Raw genomic sequence first — 20,701 nt, 5'->3', positions numbered from 1 at the left:
CCTTTGATACTTCAGAACGTCATCAAACTCTATCTTTTGTTTTCATTGTTTTTATTGAGGGAATTACATACTGTGTGTTTAACATAACTCTGTGTCTGTGTATTGGGAACTATTGATATTTACTGTACATTTGTTATTAAATTTTCCCTATCAGACTGTTTTCATGTCCATGATGTAAGATAGATAGATAGATAGATAGATAGATAGATAGATAGATAGATAGATAGATAGATAGATAAATAGATAGATAGATAGATACTTTATTGATCCCGAGGGTAATTCAAGTATTCAAATATTGACATGAATAATAATTGAAAAATGTGAAAGTAAAAATAGCTAAAATTGAGATTACATCATGATAGACTCAAGCTCCTTACTGTACGGATACAGGGTCACATGTTGCTGGCTCCCTTTCATGTTGGCCTGCTATCACACTGATAATTTCTCTGTAAATAAGATTGAAGCCTTGTACCTTAAAACCTACTTTTATTGCATTTAAATATCATTGTCCAGATTGTAATAATTAGATAGCTATGCTATAGCAGAGCACACACTAGTGGGCTGGAGTATCAATCTTTCAGTCTACATCCCATCACACTTAATCAAAGTTTAATGAGTGTCATTATATATTGTTTCATGCTGGAAAGTAAACATTGACTTTTCTACAATTGCTACATACTTTTAAATAATTTTTCGGTGGCATGGCAGGACAGATGTTTACACAGTTTATGGCAATATGTTTTTTGGTAGTAGAACCAGCTTATCTTTAGACTACACTGTTTGTAAAATGTTATTGCTGATCTCATGATTCTTGATCACACTTGGATCCATTGCACCATTTGGTGCATATTGTTTTCAGTCAAAAATAAATTTTCAAATTCAAATTATTTTATCAAAATGTTGAGAGAATTCAGTACTGCACATTTTTGTTATGAATTTTGACTTTATTTATCAACTTAATATTTAATATTTTTTAAGCACATTATGAAAAATACTTGTAAAATAAGACAATAACTATTATATTTAAATTATATTCACAAAATGAGGTTAAAGAAGCAAAGATTTAAAAGTAAAAAACATTGTGAATATTACAATAACGTAGGTGGAGTATTTGTTAAATGTGCCATCTTTACTTAGTCCAAACTTCAGATGTCTTAGGATTGATTTTTATTCATTAATTGTTTCTTGGTGTTCTTCTCTGGTTTAAACAATATGATGTAACACTTTGGAGCAAATATACACAGTATCAGTCCAAAACTGGAGGCCAGAATGGCAAATATTTCCACAGCCACAGTAAATTTCCCAGGAGAGCTGACATACGCTGGGATAAAGGTGATCCAGACTGCACAGAATATCAGCATGCTGAAGGTGATCAGCTTGGCTTCATTAAAATTATCAGGTAGTTTCCGGGCTAGGATAGCTAACGCAAAGCAAAAGACAGCCAGTAGGCCTATGTACCCAAGGACAACCCAGAACCCAATGGCTGAGCCTAATGCACACTCCAGGATGATTCTCTCCTTGTATAAAGTTAGGTTTTTCATTGGAAAGGGGGGGCTAAGACCCAACCAAATGATACATATTAAAACTTGAATGAATGTGAAAGACACTACAGTCATCCTTTGCTGTAGAGGACCAAACCATTTCATGACATTACTACCTGGGAGTGTAGCTTTGAAGGCCATTAGCACGACTATAGTTTTCCCAAGGACACAAGAGATGCAGAGGACGAAGGTGATCCCAAACGCTGTGTGGCGCAGCATGCAGGACCAATCAGAGGGTGCTCCAATGAAAGTCAATGAACATAAGAAACACAGAGTCAGGGAGAAGAGCAGCAAGAAGCTCAGCTCTGAGTTGTTGGCCCTGACAATCGGGGATGTCCTGTGACGAAAGAACACAGCTGCTGTTATGATGGCAAGACAGGCACCACCAACTGAGAATGCAGCCAGGATGATTCCTAGGACCTCGTCAAAGGAAAGAAACTCTACAGGCTTGGGGAAACAAGTGTCTCTCTCTGCATTAGGCCAGAACTCCTTGGGGCAAGGGAAGCAATCAGGGGAGTCTGAAACAATAAATCAAAATAGGCTTTTAGCAGTCATATATTTGATGTTTTAAATATGCATTAGAAAAGATATACCTGTAGCGTTGCTAATCTCTCCCTCAGGACATGGTAAACAATCATAACAGCAGATGGGTTTTCCTTTTTGCAGCACTTTACGAGTTCCTGGAGGACAGCTGTCACTGCACACTGACACAGGCACCTGGTACATAGATACAAACAATCTCACACATAGTCAGATGTGTGATGATGCTCTAAGTGAATAACAAAGATGTTAAAATTTTTCAAGCCTGTCTTCAAAAATCATCTTCTAAATTTACAGTTGTTTGAATACAAATTTCCTATTCCTATCACAAACTTTTTGCCCTCTACTTGACTCTATGGGTATAGCTCTACAATCACACACGTATTTGCCCACATTAAATTTGCAAGTGCGTACCTAGCCAATGAGGGATTGGCTACCAAATATCTGTGGTACAGTATACCAGGCAATGTGTACGCTGTCAGCCTTTTTTTCCCTCAGCAACAGCAAAGTTGGCTCACTGAATTTCTTTTCTCCTATGATGCCGTCGCCGCTTTAGGAAGTTCTTCTTTGCCCATTGTACCTCACCCACATCACCATTGCTGACCCATATCATCATATCAGCTTTGAGTATCTGAGAAGGGACCACATGGAGGAAGGTGTCCCATCAGCTGCCTCTGCTGAGATGATGCCGGTTCCTCTGTTTGCAGAGGATGACAACATCTTCAGCACTCAGAACATCAGCGACTGGCAGTAATCCAATGCTACCTTCTGTTCGCCAAGACTTCCTGAAAGTGATGTCACATCATGATGGAGCGAATTGAGCTGTCTCTGCTTCCACCACTCCCATGAAGCCAGCAAACTGGCTCCATCAAGGTTCTTTTGGCCTGGCTCGCAAGACCCAGGCCACCTTCAGGGGAGGGGAATCTTTGGCTCCATCTTGTCTGTCACTTAGCATGCCCCAAATGGCTGAAAGAAAAGAGTGCACAGCTGAGCCGTCAGCCGTCAATGCCACTCCATCTCATCAGAGAAGAGACGAGATGTAATGTTGCAACACATAGCTGTACAACAGAGTGGCCACAGTGTCAACTTTTGCAGTCACTCAAAGCATCCTGGAAGATGTACCACAGGACCACCCACCTACTGACCTGTCCGGGAGAGCTCACACCATTGCTGAAGGGTTTCTTGAAGGAGTCATGCACAGAACACCGGCAAGACCCCTTGAGAGCCATCAGTGCCAAAGTGACGTCCCGATGGCAAGGGCCGCGCATACAGCCCACATTCAGCCTATACCCTTGCCTCCTTTCCCAGAGTAGAGTTAGATAGCCGGCATATCTATGCCACTGTGTGCAGTAATGATGATTACATAATGGCGCTGTAACTGTTGATGAGCATTATGTCATTATGTCATTATGTCTCCACTAAAGCAGTCTTGGTTATAAGAACCTAACCTATAGCCAGTCAGGGTCAGCGGGCTGTGTCTGATGAGGACTCCACCTGCTGCACCCAAAGAGTCCAGTAGAGTGCTGAGCCTTTGTGAGATGGAACGAAGGTTTACATATGGTAGCCTGATATTCTGTAAGCACAGGAGGAGCCTTCTACCATTGAACCCTGGTGTTCCAGCAACAATTGCTGGAGGGTCTGTTGGATGCCAAACAGCAGGTGTGCTGCCTTAGATACTGTGAGATACATACTTGGGGGCAAAGCCCTGATTTGCTGTGCACAGGCAAATTTTCAGTGGGCATATACAGTATGTGCGTGTTATAGGCTGGCCACACAGGATGCTTGTTTAGTGCGTGGCAGCTGCATTGCTGAACTGTTGCTGCTCACTCACGTGTTTGTGTTCACATTGGCTGCGCAGCTCCTGCCTGTCAAGTCTGTTTACTAGGAGTTTGCCTTTGATAATTATCAATAACTGATGACGTGATTTTCCTTTAGCTCAGTTGAAAGAGCAAGAAAGTACGAGGGGGAAAGAGAGGGAGGGAGAGAAAGAAAAGGAGTGCACAGGAAGAAAAGAAACTGCCTTTCACCCGTTGTGTGTATTCTCTTCATGTCTGTGACATATTCTACAGATATAGAAATTAAAACTATAGTGAAATGCTGGTATGATGTCAATATGACTGTCTACAGGTCGTTTACACTTCTATTTTTGCTGAGAACCACGCGAACGCACAGCCCAGTTGAGGGCTCCACCTGTGCTTAAAGACCTACCATATTATAAGACCTACCATATTGGGGTGGTAATATTGGGGCGGCAATAGCTCAGTCCGTAGGGACTTGGCTTGGGGGCTCAAAGGTGGCTGATTCAAATCCCACTTGGACCAAAAAAAAGTATGATGTGGACTTATTAATGGCGAATGCTAGTTCACATCCTGGGCATTGCTGAAGTGCCTTTGAGCAAGGCACCAACCCCTAACACTGCTCGTTGGGCACCGTGCATGTAGCAGCCACTTCACTCATCTCCTCTATACATTGTGTGTAATGTGAGTGATAAAAAGAATTTCCCCTTGTGGGATTACAATTAATTTAATTAACCTTATGTTGATCCCTCCACCCTAGCAAAATTAAATTGTATTTGGAATATACTGTATAAACATTCTAAAACTAGGAAGACACCTACTTGATTTTTTAACTCCTTCTGCTGAACTGTCTTACAATAACAATTACAGCAACAAAAACCTTGTTGAATGCACACATATCATTCACTTTAAGATCACAAATTTAAAAGTTTAATTATTTCATTTATACTACTTACCTGTGTGCCACCCTCGACCCAGGTGAGGTTCCTGTTGATAAGGAACTCCTGGCCCACCAGGAATGATGCATCATAGCGCCCTACTGTCACCAACTCATTGCTGCCACTCTCACTTTTTTGCCAATTAACCAGCTCATATGTAGCCACAGGATCCCCGTTGGCATCAAATGACACATCATAACCATTTTTGGAAAAATTTAATTTCTTCAGTTGAGTGAGAACCTGTGTGGGTGCATTCAATTAAAATAATGATAGAGTGAAAATAAATAATTCACAAAAGGTATATTTTAGCAAAAAAACAGGAATTAACATGTTCACTTAATTACTTTTACTGACCTGTTTGGACTCTATCCTGGTGTATTTGTCACAATGAGTTGAATAATTTGTGTCCTGACACACTGCATTATGAATGGCATGTGCTATTGCATAAACAGCCTTATATACCATGTTAGTGATTCGTAGCTGAGATATGTCAGTGTACGGGTCTTGGAGCATTTGTACGTCTTCAGTTCCATCACACACACGCTTGTTCATGGTTGGACCTGAAAACATGAAACAAATATGTATTCTGAAAACATTATCAGTGCAGTAGTACTGTACAGCTACATTCTAATAATTTACATTCTTCTGTTAAGTACTTAAATGTTGGTGTTGTGAAATCCCTGCAGCCAAGTTCAAACAAAATCTTCAACAAAACAGCAGAAGGCCTAAACTTGACCTGACATCATCTAATAAGATCATTTACAGAGATACACCGTATGTCCACCACATTGTTCATTCAATCATTATAATTCCCTCAATAAAAATCTAGGGATTGACTTTAAAGAAGCTGCTTCTTTTTTACCTTTTCCCAGCCTGCAGTTGAATGCATCCTCCCAGAACTCAGTGAGCACTGGAGAAGCAGCCACTTTAGTGGGTGACAGATCCAGCAAGAATTCTCTGAGACCTGGGATGACAGATTGCTGAATGCCAAATCCAACGGCTCCAGCACAGATGCTAAAGCTCAGCATGTCTGGGTTAGTTACCCAGGCCTCACTGCCTATCCACTGGCGAGGTGGAGAAGGCTTGCGTGACAACTCCTTGAGCAGGATCCTCATGTCTCCTGAGGCTGCAAATGCCACAACAACCATAGCAGTCGACCTGGGGAGACATTATAGTGCATTATATTATCAATACAAGCACCAAATAAACAATCATTGACACAAACATGAAATTATCCTTTTAAATAAGTATAAAGATACACTTACACAAGATAACACTTTTTAAAGAATATCATTAATGAATATGGGAGAAATTAACATGCTATATATTTTTTTCTTTTTATATTTTTTTATTGTGAGCACAAGATACAAATTCAATCAGTTATTTAGGAACCTGCGGATAACGTCAGCTACTCTCTGGATCCTGCTACGTGGGTGTGTCCGGTAGAAAGATTCAGAGTATTCCACACAAATCCCCTCCTTCTGTGCTGCCTGCAGGAAAGATGCCATGCCATTATTGCCATAGTCCGAATCTGAACGGACAGCACCTATCCAAGTCCAGCCAAAGTGTTTCACCAGCTTGGCCAGTGCGTCAGCCTGGAACTGATCACTGGGGATTGTTCTGAAGAAAGTCGGGTACTGCTGCTTATCAGACAGGCATGCACACGTGGCAAAGTGGCTCACCTAAGGCAATACAACAGTGTAATTGTTTAATGGCACAGACCTAAAAAGTAAGCATCGGCCCATATTTAACACATAAAGTTTGCCAGAATTAAAAATATATACCTGAGGAATGTTAAAGGACCCGATGATGCGTGCCATGCTGATTGATGGCGTGGACCCGGACTCACCAACAATAGCCATCACCTTACCGGATTGCGAGCAGTTGTTGCCTGTGGAAAACACGGGTTCCAGCCCATTTGAAAGCTGGAATGCCACATGCATTGTCAGAGGCACTGAGGCGCACGAGTCATGGATCTGATAACCAATTTTGATGCCTGGCAGCAGCTCTGTGCTGTTGTTAATCTCCTCAATGGCAAAGACCATTGCACGTGAGAAGCGCAGTTCACGAGACTCAATTCTGCACACACAAAATCTTATCACTGTTTAAATTTACACGATTTACGATTGCAACAGAAAATACACGATAAAGAAGAACTTAAATTCAGAGTTATGGATGATAATTCATAGTTGCACTGCTGTATTTATAGGAATTTGAATAATACATGGAATAACATTAGTCAATTCAGTTTAAAGTCTTAATTTGCTTAAACCCTATGAATATTCATACAAACTTTGTGAAGCATATATTTTCAATAAAGAAACACACTATGATGTGACTATATTAATTGTAAATTACATGGCCAAATACTCATTTGGCATCCAATGTAACAAAAAAGAGTAACATTGCACAAAAGTTTTGCAAAATTGTAAGCACATCACACAAATCAAAATGTTTCTATCCTCTCACAGTCTAACATCCACTTATCCAACACTTGTCCCTCTTACTAACCTCCCTGTGCACTTTAGTGGCTCAGGCTTGGTGGTGTAGTTATTTTTGACTGTGCGCATGTAGGTGTGTATGGAGAAAACACCCCCGATAGCGTAGTCACCATCCATTGAGAATGCAGGTAGACGAGTGGTACCCTGGAGTTTACATTTCACAGATAAGGCCTTAGTGCTGACCCCAGCACCAGTCCTTTCCTCTGTAAGCTCAACCCTTTGTTTCAGAGCTAAGTTCAGCTCACACAGACTCAGAGACAGGATCAGGCCAATAAAGAGAGCGGAGACCTTCATCCCTCAAGTGTCTGTATGTAGACCACCTGTATGTGTGTTTTCACTGGTTTATATAGATTATCAGACAAGAGAGTCCCTCCTTCTCCTGTACATCAGCTTATTATTGATCAGAAGGAAGATGCCCTTACCCAATGGTCTCTGATGAACTTTTATCCAAGTCTTTTCTATAGTTTCTAAGTGTTTCTGTCTCTTTTCTTTTCATGTAAAGTTACCATTGTGAACACCACACATCTTCCTAATATTGTCCACACCTCTCTTGCTTTCTTCCAGCTCATATTCTAACATATAGATGAAAAGTTTTCAGATGAATGCCGTAAGCTCAAATGTATGGAAACTGAGAACGGCTGTAGGTTCCTATGCCAATGAGAATTATTCATTATTATTATTCATTCTGCCCTTACTACACTAAACACTATGGATGAGTAAAGCATTTTCAGCTTCTTAAACTATTAATAAAATCCCTCACATATTTACATACATGTCATAATCAACCCTCTACCCAGCTACTTTTCACAAGTGTCTCTTTTAATAAACACTCTAACTTCCCTTAGTTGCTGGAAAACACAATTGGTCCACATCATATAGCCATACATGGTCCAAGTTCAAACTGACAACACCAAGATTTACACCTGACAAAAAAAATGAATAAAAATAACTCAAAATACTCCTATAACATATGCATTAAACTCGTGATAGTTCTTTATTTCCTTATTAAGAATAGCTTTGTGCATATAAAATTGTCAGAAAAGTGCTTAGGTGTAAAAAACAAAACAAAACAAAACAAAAAAAACAGCCTAAAGAGCTAAATACATAAAATTGTATAAACATGCATAATTTCCAAGTTAAGGCCTTAGAAAACCCTTAGAAACTGTATATTGCTGGGTTTTAAATTTCAATGGCTACATGAATGTCTATGCAAGCACTCACTGGCTGTTGTGGGCTCAAGGGAGGTCACAGAAGCTTTTATCATGTCAAATGAGGTGTTATGTATGGTGGTAAAGCTGATGTGTATTTTCATTTTAATATTCTTTTATATTAGCTCAATCATTCTGTACCAAACTAGCATTCTCATAGTTTAAAATGCTATTCAGTCATGCAAAAAAAATCTTAAAATGGCAATTATTTAATCACACTGCTGAGGACTCAGTACCATGCATTTTTGTTTGGAATATTTATTTAGAATAGGATGAAAAGTCATAGTAAATTGTAAGAAAATAGCATTAAAAGGACCTTCAATGAAAACAAGCTAGTTGTAGTCTGTGCTGACTACACAGCATAGGCCTTATATGTGGCCATCTTAACTATTTCCAAAATTCAAATGTCTTAGGATTGATTTTTGTTCATTAAATGTTTTTTGGTGTTTTTCTCTGGCTTAAACAATATGATGTAACATTTTGGAGCAAATATACACAGTATCAGTCCAAAACTGGAGGCCAGAATGGCAAATATTTCCACAGCCACAGTAAATTTCCCAGGAGAGCTGACATACGCTGGGATAAAGGTGACCCAGACTGCACAGAATATTAGCATGCTGAAGGTGATCAGCTTGGCTTCATTGAAATTATCAGGTAGTTTCCGAGCTAGGACAGCTAACACAAAGCAAAAGACAGCCAGTAGGCCTATGTACCCAAGTACAACCCAGAACCCAATAGCTGATCCTAATGCACACTCCAGGATGATTCTTTCCTTGTATAAAGTTAGGTTTTTCATTGGAAAAGGGGGACTAAGACCCAACCAAATAGCACATATTAAAACTTGAATGAATGTGAACGATACTACAGTCATCCTTTGCTGTGGAGGACCAAACCATTTCATGGCATTACTACCTGGGAGTGTTGCCTTAAAGGCCATTAACACTACTATAGTTTTTCCAAGAACACAAGAGATGCATAGGACAAAGGTGATGCCAAACGCTGTGTGGCGCAGCATGCAGGACCACTTAGAGGGTGCTCCAATGAAAGTCAATGAACATAAGAAACATAGAGTCAGGGAGAAGAGCAGCAGGAAGCTCAGCTCTGAGTTGTTGGCCCTAACAATTGGGGATGTCCTGTGATAAAAGAACACAGCCGCTGTTATAGTGGCAAGACAGGCACCACTGACTGAAAATGCTGACAGGATGATTCCTAGGACTTCGTCAAAGGACAGAAACTCTACAGGCTTGGTGAAACAAGTGTCTCTTTCTGCATTAGGCCAGAACTCCTTGGGGCAAGGGAAACAATCAGGTGAATCTGAAACAAAATAAAAAAGGGCTTTCAGCAGTCACATATTTGATGTTGTACATATGCATTGAAAAAATGAAATACCTGTAGCATTGCTAATCTCTCCTTCTGGACATGGAATACAATCATAACAGCAGATGGGTTTTCCTTTCTGCAGCACTTTACGAGTTCCTGGAGGACAGCTGTCACTGCACACTGACACAGGCACCTGGTACATAGAAACAAACAAACTCATACATACTATACAGCTCTGAGGAGTAAAGTTACGTAAAAGTTACTTAAAGTTAAGTAAAATTACAGTATCCGAGGCAACATGTCCACTGTAAGCGATTATTTTCCCTTCAGAAATGAAACAGTTTACCCACTGATTTCATATTTCCTAGAATGGTGTCACCACTTGTAATTTACGGGGCCTCAGACCGGAGTATGTGTGCGCATGTGTGTGTCAGTGAGAAAGTGTTTGCGCTTACAGCGACGGTATGAAACGTAAAATATTTTCTGCATTATTATGAGGTGAAAAACAATTTCTCAAAATGAGACTGTAATGCAGCAAATTAGACTATGGTGGGCCACCAGAGTCTTGTTAAATAATGGGAAACACTGATTAACTTTATGATCACAAATTTGAAATCTGAATATGTTAAATGATTGCATTTAGGCTACTTACTTGAGTGCCACCTTCGACCCAGGTCAGGTTTCTGTTGATGCTGAACTCCTTGCCTTCTGGCAGTGATGCATCATAGTGCCCTACTGTCACCATTTCAATGCTGCCACTCTCACTTTTTTGCCAGTTAACCAGCTCATATGTAGCAACAGGATCTCCATTGGCATCAAATGACACATCATAACCGTTTTTGGAAAAATTTAATTTCTTCAGTTGAGTAAGAACCTGTGAGGATGCATTAAAGTACAAGAATGATGGAGAGAACATAAATAATTTACAAAAGGTATATCTTAGCGAAAACAGGAATCATTTTGACTGACCTGTTTGGACTCTATCCTGGTTAATTTGTTGCACTGATTTTTTGAATTTGTGTCCTGACACACTGCATTATGAATGGCATGTGCTATTGCATAAACAGCTTTATATACCATATTAGTGATGCGGAGCTGAGACGTGTCAGTGTACGGGTCCTGGAGCATCTTTATGTCTTCAGTTCCATCACACACACTCTCGTTTATGGTTGCACCTAAAAACGATGAAAAAATAAATACTCTGAAATCCCTATCAGCAAAAAAGTACTGTCCAGATACATGCTAAAAATGTACATACTTGTGTTCAGGACTTAAATGTTAATATCATGAAACCACTATAGACAAGTTCATATGAAATCTTCCCCAAAACAGCAGAAGGCCCAAACTTGACCTGGGTTAGGGTTATCATAACCATCATCTTATTAGATAATTTACAGAGATGCACCTTCTGTCTGCCTTATCGTATTGTTCAACCCTTACATTTCCCTCAAATACAAGGGATTTACCTGAAAGAGGCTGCAGAGGCTGGGAGGATCCATTGGATTCAATTGTAAATGTCATCTAAAAATGAGTACAACTTACCTTTTCCCAGCCTGCAGCTGAATGCATCCTCCCAGAACTCAGTAAGCAATGGAGAGGCAGCCACCTTAGTGTGAGAGAGATCCAGCAAGAATTCTCTCAGACCTGGGATGACAGATTGTTGAATGCCAAATCCAACAGCTCCAGCACATATGCTGAAGCTCAGCATGTCTGGGTTAGTTACCCAGTCCTCACTGCCTATCCACTGGCGAGGTGGAGAAGGCCTTTGCGACAACTCCTTGAGCAGGATCCTCATGTCTCCAGAGGCTACAAATGCCACAACAACTATGGCAGTCGACCTGAGGAGACATTACAGTACATTATATTACACCAATACAAGCACCCAGACAGATAACACACACGCACAGACACACGCAAAATTAACAATATCAGTGACACAAACATGAAATTACCCTTTTAAATAAGTATAAAGATAGTTAACATAGACATGAGAGGAACATTGTATCCTTTGGTGTGTTGAACACTTTTAACACTTTTTTTTAGAATAATATGATTAATAAATACAAGAGAAATGAAAATGCTGAAGAAAGGATTTTCAAATTGTCACAAAGATAATACAATTATCTTTCACCTTCTATAATCTTATAGCTTATATACATACATATATATATATATACACACACACACATTTTATTGTAGATTTTGTGTGTTGTGTTTTTTGTGTTTTATGAGCAAAAGGTACAAAATCAAACAGTGATTTAGAAACCTGCGGATAACGTCAGCTACTCTCTGGATCCTGCTACGTGGGTGGGTCCGATAGAAAGATTCAGAGTATTCCACACAGATCCCCTCCTTCCGTGCTGCGTCCAGGAAAGACGCCATGCCATTATTGCCATAGTCCGAATCTGATCGGACAGCACCTATCCAAGTCCAACCAAAGTGTTTCACCAGCTTGGCTAGTGCATCAGCCTGGAACTGGTCACTGGGGATTGTTCTGAAGAAACTCGGGTACTGCTGCTTATCAGACAGGCACGCACAAGTGGCAAAGTGGCTCACCTAAGGCAATACAACAGTGTAATTGCTTAATGGCACAGACATAAAAAATAAGCATTGGCCCATATTTAACACACAAAGTTTGCCAGAATTAAAAATATTTACCTGAGGAATGTTAAAGGACCCGATGATGCGTGCCATGCTGATTGATGGCGTTGACCCAGACTCACCAACGATAGCCATCACCATACCAGATTGCAAGCACTTGTCACTGGTGTTAAACTCCAGGTCCAGCCCATTTGAAAGCTGGAATGTCACAAGCATCGTCAGAGGCACTGAGGCGCATGAGTCATGGATCTGATAACCAAGTTTGATGCCCGGCAGCAGCTCTGTGCTGTTGTTAATCTCCTCAATGGCGAAGACCATTGCGCGTGAGAAGCGCAGTTCACGAGACTCAATTCTGCACACAGAATATCTCGTCAGTGTTCAAATTTACATGATTAGGACAATTCACCATTTCAACAGAGAAGACACAATAAAGAAGTTCAACTCAGAGTTATGGATGATAACTGATAGCTGCACTGCTGTATTCATAAGAATTTAAATGCATGGGATAACAAAAGTCCACAAAATGTAAAGTCTTAATTGCTTAAAACCTTCAAATATTTATAAAATCTTAAAGCACATCTATATTTTCAGTTAAGAAATACAAAAATGCTTCTTTTTTTTCAGATCATAATGCATAATGACAATATAAATTGTAATTTATATGTCCAAACACTCAATGTAACAAAAAAGATAAATTCTAGTTTCAAAAGCTTTCAACATTGCATAAAAATGTTGCACAATTGTCAGCACAGCATACAAATCAATACATTTATATCCTCACACAGTCTAACATCCACTTATCCAATACTTGTCCCTCTTACTAACCTCCCTGTGCACTTTAGTGGCTCAGGCTCGGTGGTGTAGTTATGTTTGACTGTGTGCATGTATGTGTGTATGGAGAAAACACCCCCAATAACGTAGTCACCATCCTTTGAGAATGCAGGTAGACGAGTGGTACCCTGGAGTTTACATTTTACAGATGATGCCTCAGTGCTGACCCCAGCACCAGTCTTTTCCTCTGTAAACTCAGCCCTTTGCTTCAGAGCTGAGTTCAGCTCACACAGACTCAGAGACAGGATCAGACCAACAAGGACAGCTGAGACCTTCATCTCTCAAGTGTCTGTATGTAGACCAACTGTAGGTGTGTTTTCACTGGTTTATATAGATTATCAGACAAGAGAGTCCCTCCTTCTCCTGTACATCAGCCTATTATACATCAGAAGGAAGATGCCCTTACCCAATGGTCTTTGATGGACTTTTGTGCAAGTCATTTCTATAGCTTTTAAGTGTCCCTGTCTCTTTTCTCTTCATGTAAAGTTACCATTGTAAACACCAGCTATCTTCTTAATATTGTCTAAACCTGTCTTGCTGTCTTTCAGATCATATTACAGTTAAACCTCATGAATAAGAGGTTAAGTTTCAAATAAATCTATTTATCCTGTAAAATATAGAAGGAAGCTATTAAAAAACTGTCCTGTGAGATCCCCTTTAAAGTTCAGTTGCTCTGTAATATGCTGATCCATCCCATGTAGTCTGACAAAAAGAGCACAATTGTTCACATAAATGTCATAAGCTCAAATCTAAAGACGCTGAGGATGGGAGAGAATTATTTTGGTTCTAGTATATACTGAACAGTGTGTCACTGTTCAGTATATGCTACAACCAAAATAATCTGATTTATAATCTGATTTAAATTGACCACTGTATGAAGACTTATTGTTTTATTCTGCCCAGACTGCACTATATAGTATAGATGACTGAAGCATTTTTAGCTTCTTAAACGAGTAATTAAATAGCCTCCAGCATAGAGTAACAGAAGCATTAAACTCATGATAGTTCTTTATTTCCTTATTTACGCTAACTTCATGTATTTAAAATAGTCAAAAAAGTGCTTAGCTGTAAAAAAACAAACAAAAAAACAGCCTATACAAAGAGCAAAATGAATACAACTATAAAATCTTGCATAATGTCCAAGTTAGGGCCTTAGAAAACCCTTAAAACTGTAAATTGTTAGATTTGAAATTTCAGCGGCTACATTAATGCCTACATTAATGCCTACATGATCACTCATCGGCTGTTGTGGGCTCCAGGGACGGCACAGAAACTTCTGTCAGGTCAAATGAGGTGTTATGTAAAGTGTTTTTGTCGGATTCATGATAATGTGTATTTTTATTTTAATATGCTTTTTATTAGGTCCCTCATCCTGTATCAAACTAGTATTCTCACAATTTAAAATGCATTTCAGTCGTGCAAAAAACATTCTTAAAATGGCAATGACTTAATCACACTGTCGAGTACTATGCATTTTTGGTTATGTAATTTTTATTTACATTAATATTTACATTATTTCGAATATGAATAAAAATATAAGTAATTTTTAAGACAGTAACACTAAAAGGACCTTCAAAAATGAAAACAAACTAAGTGAAGACTGTGCTGACTGCACAGCATAAGCCTTGTATGTGGCCATCTTAACTATTTTGAAAGCTCAAATTGTTTAGGATTAATTTTTGTTCATTAAATGTTTCTTGGTGTTTTTCTCTGGCTTAAACAATATGATGTAACACTTTGGAGCAAATATACACAGTATGAGTCCGAAACTGGAGGCCAGAATGGCAAATATCTCCACAGCCACAGTAAATTTCCCAGGAGAGCTGACATACGCTGGGATAAAGGTGATCCAGACTGCACAAAATATCAGCATGCTGAAGGTGATCAGCTTGGCTTCATTGAAATTATCAGGCAGTTTCCGAGCTAGGACAGCTAACACAAAGCAAAAGACAGCCAGTAGACCTATGTAACCAAGCACAACCCAGAACCCAATAGCTGAGCCTAATGCACACTCCAGGATGATTCTCTCCTGATATATACTTAAGTTTTTCATTGGAAAAGGGGGACTAAGACCTAACCAAATAGCACATATTAAAACTTGAATAAATGTGAAAGAAACTACAGTCATCCTTTGCTGTAGCGGACCAAACCATTTCATGACATTACTACCTGGGAGTGTAGCTTTAAAGGCTAGTAACACAACTATAGTTTTTCCAAGAACACAAGAGATGCAGAGGACGAAGGTGATCCCAAACGCTGTGTGGCGCAGCATGCAGGACCAATCAGAAGGTGCTCCAATGAAAGTTAATGAACATAAGAAACATAGAGTCAGGGAGAAGAGCAGCAGGAAGCTCAGCTCAGAGTTGTTGGCCCTGACAATTGGGGATGCCCTGTGACGAAAGAATACAGCCGCTGTTATGATGGCAAGACAGGCACCGCCAACTGAAAATGCAGCCAGGATGATTCCTAGGACTTCGTCAAAGGAGAGAAATTCTACAGGCTTGGGGAAACAAGTATCTCTCTCTGCATTTGACCATAGCTCCTCGGGGCAAGGGAAACAGTCAGGGGAATCTGAAACAAAAATTAAAAAGGGCTTTCAGCAGTCACATTTAATGTTGTACATATGCATTAAAAAATAGACAAAGACATACCTGTATCATTGCTAATTTCTCCTTCCGGACACGGTATACAATCATAACAGCAGATGGGTTTTCCTTTTTGCAGCACTTTACGAGTTCCTGGAGGACAGCTGTCACTGCACACTGACACAGGCACCTGGCACATAAATACAAACAAACTGACACATATTCAGGTGTGCTATGCAGCTCTGAGGACAAATGGATAGGTTCGTTTTTTTTATCACTATTTCTTTTAGGGTCTGCCCTTCTTTTTCCTTCAGAAATGACAAGGTTTACCCATTGATTTCATTTTGCCTAAGGCGGCATCGCCACTTTAGGAAGTTCGCCATTGCCCATCATGCCCCGCCTTTATTGCCGCAGCCACAGTGGTGAGATGCTCACCGACTTCCCAATGAAAGACTAGCCCTTAATAGTGACAGATGACTCACCACTACCTCCATTAACCTTTGTTAAGATGATGGCCATTCCTCTGTTTGCAAAGGGGCGGTAACATCTCATCAGCGTCTGGGATAGTGTTCATGGAATATTTAGACAAAATACTTAACTGGCTCACACTGTTGCTGCCTTTGTTGTTGCCGTTGTGTTTTCTGATTTGCTGTTGTGTTTTTCGATTTGCTGTTGTGATTTGCACTTCAGGGCCACCGTACAAGATACAAGTTTTTAACACAAAACATTATTATGATGTAATGAGTTTTGTTCGTAGTAAGCACCTACATTAAGTCTGACAAATTGTTACAGATCTTGGATTTGTACTGTACATACGACAGTGGTGTTGCACTCAAAAACTGTGGGGGGTGCCAAATGGCACGAAATGCCAATTTCTAAATAAAGTTACTTTGAGGAAGGTGGAAGTGGATTTTGTAGCCAATTGATGCATGGAAGTGTGAGTAGTGTGAATCTGACCTCTCCTTGGACATTTGGAGAGGTCAGTTGCTCACAGGGTGCAGTGGGTTGGGCTCCTTATTTCTCTACAGAAGTGTTCTTGGTCTTAAGAAGTAGGACGGCTGAGGCACCTAACCTATTGCCGGTTAGGATCAGTGGGCTATTTCTGATGAGGACTCCACCCACTGTACGCACAGAGTCCAGTGGAGGGGTGAGCCTGTGTGAGATGGAAAATGGTTAAGATGTAACCATAGTTTCATAAAAGGGCGAATAGGTGTGTGTGCTTGGAGAGCTATATCGATAGGGTCCAGTAGAGGGCTCCGCCTGTGCTTATAGAATTAGGGTAATTTCATAACCCCATATTATTATCCCTCTGCCACAGCATGTAAAACGTCATTGGAAAATATTAACCTACAAAACATACTGTAAATATGGACGGCAAACACTTCATTTGTCTACCTCAATCTGCTACACTCTATTATATCAAGAGTTACAGCATCCAAAACCGCTTTCAATATACACATACAGTTCACTTGAAGATAAATTAACATACTTTGTTTAGGCTTCTTACTTGTGTGGCACCTTCCACCCAGGTGAGGTTTCTGTTGATCAGAAACTCCTGGCCCTCTGGCAGTGACCCATCATAATGCCCTACTGGTACCATCTCAATGCTGCCACTCTCGCTTTTTTGCCAGTTAACCAGTTCATATCTGGCCACAGGATCTCCATTGGCATCAAATGACACATCATAACCATTTTTGGAAAAATTTACTTTCTTCAGCTGAGAAAGAACCTGTGAGGATGTAGTCAATTAAGCAAGTAATAGGAAATAATGTGAAATAAATGTAATATTTGGTTTCACAAAACATACATTTTAGCAGAAAAAGGGACTATGGTTATTCACGCATTCATTTTTGACCAACCTGTTTGGACTCTATCCTGGTGAATATGTCACACTGAGTTTTAGCATTCATGTCCTGACACACTGCATTATGAATGGCATGTGCTATTGCATAAACAGCCTTATACACCATGTTAGTGATGCGGAGCTGGGATGTGTCAGTGTACAGGTCCTGGATCGTTTCTATGTCTTCAGTTCCATCACACACACTCTCATCTTTGGCTGCATCTAAAAATTCACGAAGACAGAGAAAAGTGGTATTTTTTAGCCTTGACAATAATATTACATTATTATTCTTCCTAATGTATTTATCATTCTCGTGTGCTTTCTTGAACTTACCTATTTTGTTATTTTTTTCCTATATTTATACCACCTCAAGTTAAGTAAAGAGAGTCATCAGATCATTACTCTCATTTATAAAAGGAAAAAAAAAGTTGTACAATTTTTTCTTTCATCATCGACTGACTTGACCTTTTTTCATGTCCTGAAATCACTGTCAGTATAACAGTCTCATGAGACCTTTAAACTGCTTTTATTGTTATTTAGCTTGGTGCCGTGAAGAATGACTACTGTTTGGGTGTCTTGGTATTGTCTTGGTATTGTGAAACCACTGCAGTCAAGTTCATACAAAATCTTCTCCAAGACAGCAGAGGGCCTAAACTTGACCTGAAATCATTAATTTAGATCATCTACAGAGATACACTATAAGTCCACCTCATGTTGTTGTTCAATAACCTGAGATTTCCCTCTCAAGGGTTTGACACTAAAGCAGCTGCAGAGCCTGATGACTGAATTTTAAATGTCACCAAAAACTCAGCACAACTTCCTTACCTTTTCCCAGCCTGCAGTTGAACGCATCCTCCCAGAACTCAGTAAGCAATGGAGAGGCAGCCACTTTAGTGGGAGAGAGATCCAGCAAGAATTCTCTCAGACCTGGGATGACAGATTGTTGAATGCCAAATCCAATGGCCCCAGCACAGATGCTGAAACTCAGCATGTCTGGGTTAGTTACCCAGGCCTCACTGCCTATCCACTGACGAGGTGGAGAAGGCTTGCGCGACAACTCCTTGAGCAGGATCTTCATGTCTCCAGAAGCTACAAATGCCAAAACCACCATAGCAGTTGACCTGGAGAGACATTGTAGTGTATTATATTACACCAATATGATAACTATTTTAAAAAAGTATTAAGATAGTTAAAACAAACAAACATGCAAAATGCTTTAGTGTTTTAGAATGTTGAACAATAGTTTTTATACCAATATCATTAATGGTTATAAAGATGGTAAAGAAAAAAAATTTCAATTTATCATGAAGATAATAAAAATACTCTTTTGTCTTATATTTCACAAAATCATTTTTTGTGGTTTTATGTGCAGATGGTCACTGTCAGGACAGGCAACAACTCATCACCTGGAAAGACATTAGTTCCATCAAATTATAACAATACAGGTGTCAAGATACACAGAGAAACACAGGTGATACTTTAGTTGGTGATGTATTGTACAGTTTCCTGTCTGTCTCAATATGAATATGAAAGACAGGAAGGTTTTGAAAAAAGATACAATTTTCAAGTTGAAAAAAAACAAAAAACTTTCATCCTTAATTTGACCCTTACATCGTATGTGGTTTTGTGTGCATGTCAGTGTCAACAAAAATACAATCAGTAATTTAGAAACCTGCAGATAATGTCAGCTACTCTCTGGATCCTGCTACGTGGGTGGGTCCGATGGAAAGATTCAGAGTATTCCACACAGATCCCCTCCTTCTCTGCTGCGTCCAGGAAAGATGCCATGCCATTATTGCCATAGTCGGAATCCGACCGGACAGCACCTATCCAAGTCCAGCCAAAGTGTTTTATCAGCTTGGCCAGCGCATCTGATTGGAACTGGTCACTGGGGATTGTTCTGAAGAAACTGGGGTACTGCTGCTTATCAGACAGGCATGCACAAGTGGCAAAGTGGCTCACCTAAAAGACAAAACACAGTCCAATTTTTTTTATCAGCAATCATCAAAAAAGTTGCATTGACCTAAACTAAAGACATAGTTTGGCAGAAATTCAAATGATTTACTTGAGGAATGTTAAAGGATCCAATGATACGAGACATGCTGATGGATGGTGTTGACCCAGATTCACCAACGATAGCCATCACCATACCAGACTGTGAGCAATTGTTGCTGGCATAAAACACAGGGTCCAGGCCATTTGAAAGCTGGAATGTCACATGCATTGCCAGGGGCACTGAGGCACACGAGTCGTAGATCTGGTAACCGAGTATGATGCCCGGCAGCAGCTCTGTGCTGTTATTAATCTCCTCAATGGCAAAGACCATTGCACGTGAGAAGCGCAGTTCACGAGAGTCAATGCTGCAAAAACGCAATCGCACTGTTTAAATTTACATGTGCTGGGGAGAAATCACAGTATTAACAGAAAAACACCTCACCTGACCACCAAATAGGTATTCAACTTAATCTAAAGTCTTAAATTGTTATCCTGTTAAATACTCAGAAAACTGACATTTAACACACTTATATTTACAGTTGAGAAAGACAAACATGCTTTATCATGTATTCACAATAGTTCTTTTGTAAAAATAAAATGCATGTTATATATGGCCCAAGACTGATTCCTACTGACTCTAGTAGTTTTGTGACTATAGTAATTACAATCAACATGGCCAAATACTCATTTGGCATCTCATGAAACAAAGAAGAGAAATACGTTTTTGAAGTTTTCCATTCTGCACAAAAGCTTTGAAACATGACTGTAAGCACATCATACAAATGAAAACATTTATATTCCCACACGATGTAATAGCCTCTAATCCACCACTCCTCCCTCTTACTGACCTCCCTGTGCACGTTGGTGGCTCAGGTATGATGGTGTAGTTATGTTTCACTGTGTGCAAGTAGTTGTGTATAGAGAAAACACCCCCAACAATGTAGTCACCGCCCATTGAGAATGCAGGTAGACGAGCGGTACCCTGGAGTTTACACTTCACAG

The 20,701-nt window shown here is 39.8% G+C and overlaps 3 protein-coding genes across 3 annotated transcripts; all 3 read right to left on the bottom strand.

Moving 5' to 3' along the window:
* Window positions 1-1,154: 1,154 nt before the first annotated feature.
* Window positions 1,155-7,475, bottom strand: LOC141019298 (extracellular calcium-sensing receptor-like). Its single transcript, XM_073494175.1, has 8 exons — window positions 7,327-7,475; window positions 6,600-6,894; window positions 6,208-6,497; window positions 5,678-5,973; window positions 5,170-5,375; window positions 4,834-5,055; window positions 2,135-2,258; window positions 1,155-2,059 (listed from the first exon to the last, which is right to left on the bottom strand). Exons 1-8 carry the CDS (start codon window positions 7,431-7,433, stop codon window positions 1,155-1,157), a joined length of 2,445 nt encoding a protein of 814 aa, XP_073350276.1. The 5' UTR covers window positions 7,434-7,475.
* A 1,458-nt stretch (window positions 7,476-8,933) lies between these two features.
* Window positions 8,934-13,368, bottom strand: LOC141019288 (extracellular calcium-sensing receptor-like). The gene is made up of 8 exons (XM_073494163.1): window positions 13,271-13,368; window positions 12,503-12,797; window positions 12,111-12,400; window positions 11,387-11,682; window positions 10,814-11,019; window positions 10,497-10,718; window positions 9,914-10,037; window positions 8,934-9,838 (listed from the first exon to the last, which is right to left on the bottom strand). The coding sequence occupies exons 1-8, from the start codon at window positions 13,327-13,329 to the stop codon at window positions 8,934-8,936; spliced, it is 2,397 nt and encodes a 798-aa protein (XP_073350264.1). The 5' UTR covers window positions 13,330-13,368.
* Window positions 13,369-14,948: 1,580 nt separating this feature from the next.
* On the bottom strand, window positions 14,949-20,654 carry LOC141013923 (extracellular calcium-sensing receptor-like). The gene is made up of 8 exons (XM_073487763.1): window positions 20,548-20,654; window positions 19,770-20,064; window positions 19,377-19,666; window positions 18,530-18,825; window positions 17,721-17,926; window positions 17,369-17,590; window positions 15,928-16,051; window positions 14,949-15,847 (listed from the first exon to the last, which is right to left on the bottom strand). The coding sequence occupies exons 1-8, from the start codon at window positions 20,652-20,654 to the stop codon at window positions 14,949-14,951; spliced, it is 2,439 nt and encodes an 812-aa protein (XP_073343864.1).
* Window positions 20,655-20,701: the final 47 nt, after the last annotated feature.

Source organism: Pagrus major, chromosome 2, assembly GCF_040436345.1.
Source record: "Pagrus major chromosome 2, Pma_NU_1.0".
Lineage (NCBI taxonomy): Eukaryota > Metazoa > Chordata > Actinopteri > Spariformes > Sparidae > Pagrus > Pagrus major.
This window is presented reverse-complemented; position numbering and strand designations above follow the sequence as displayed.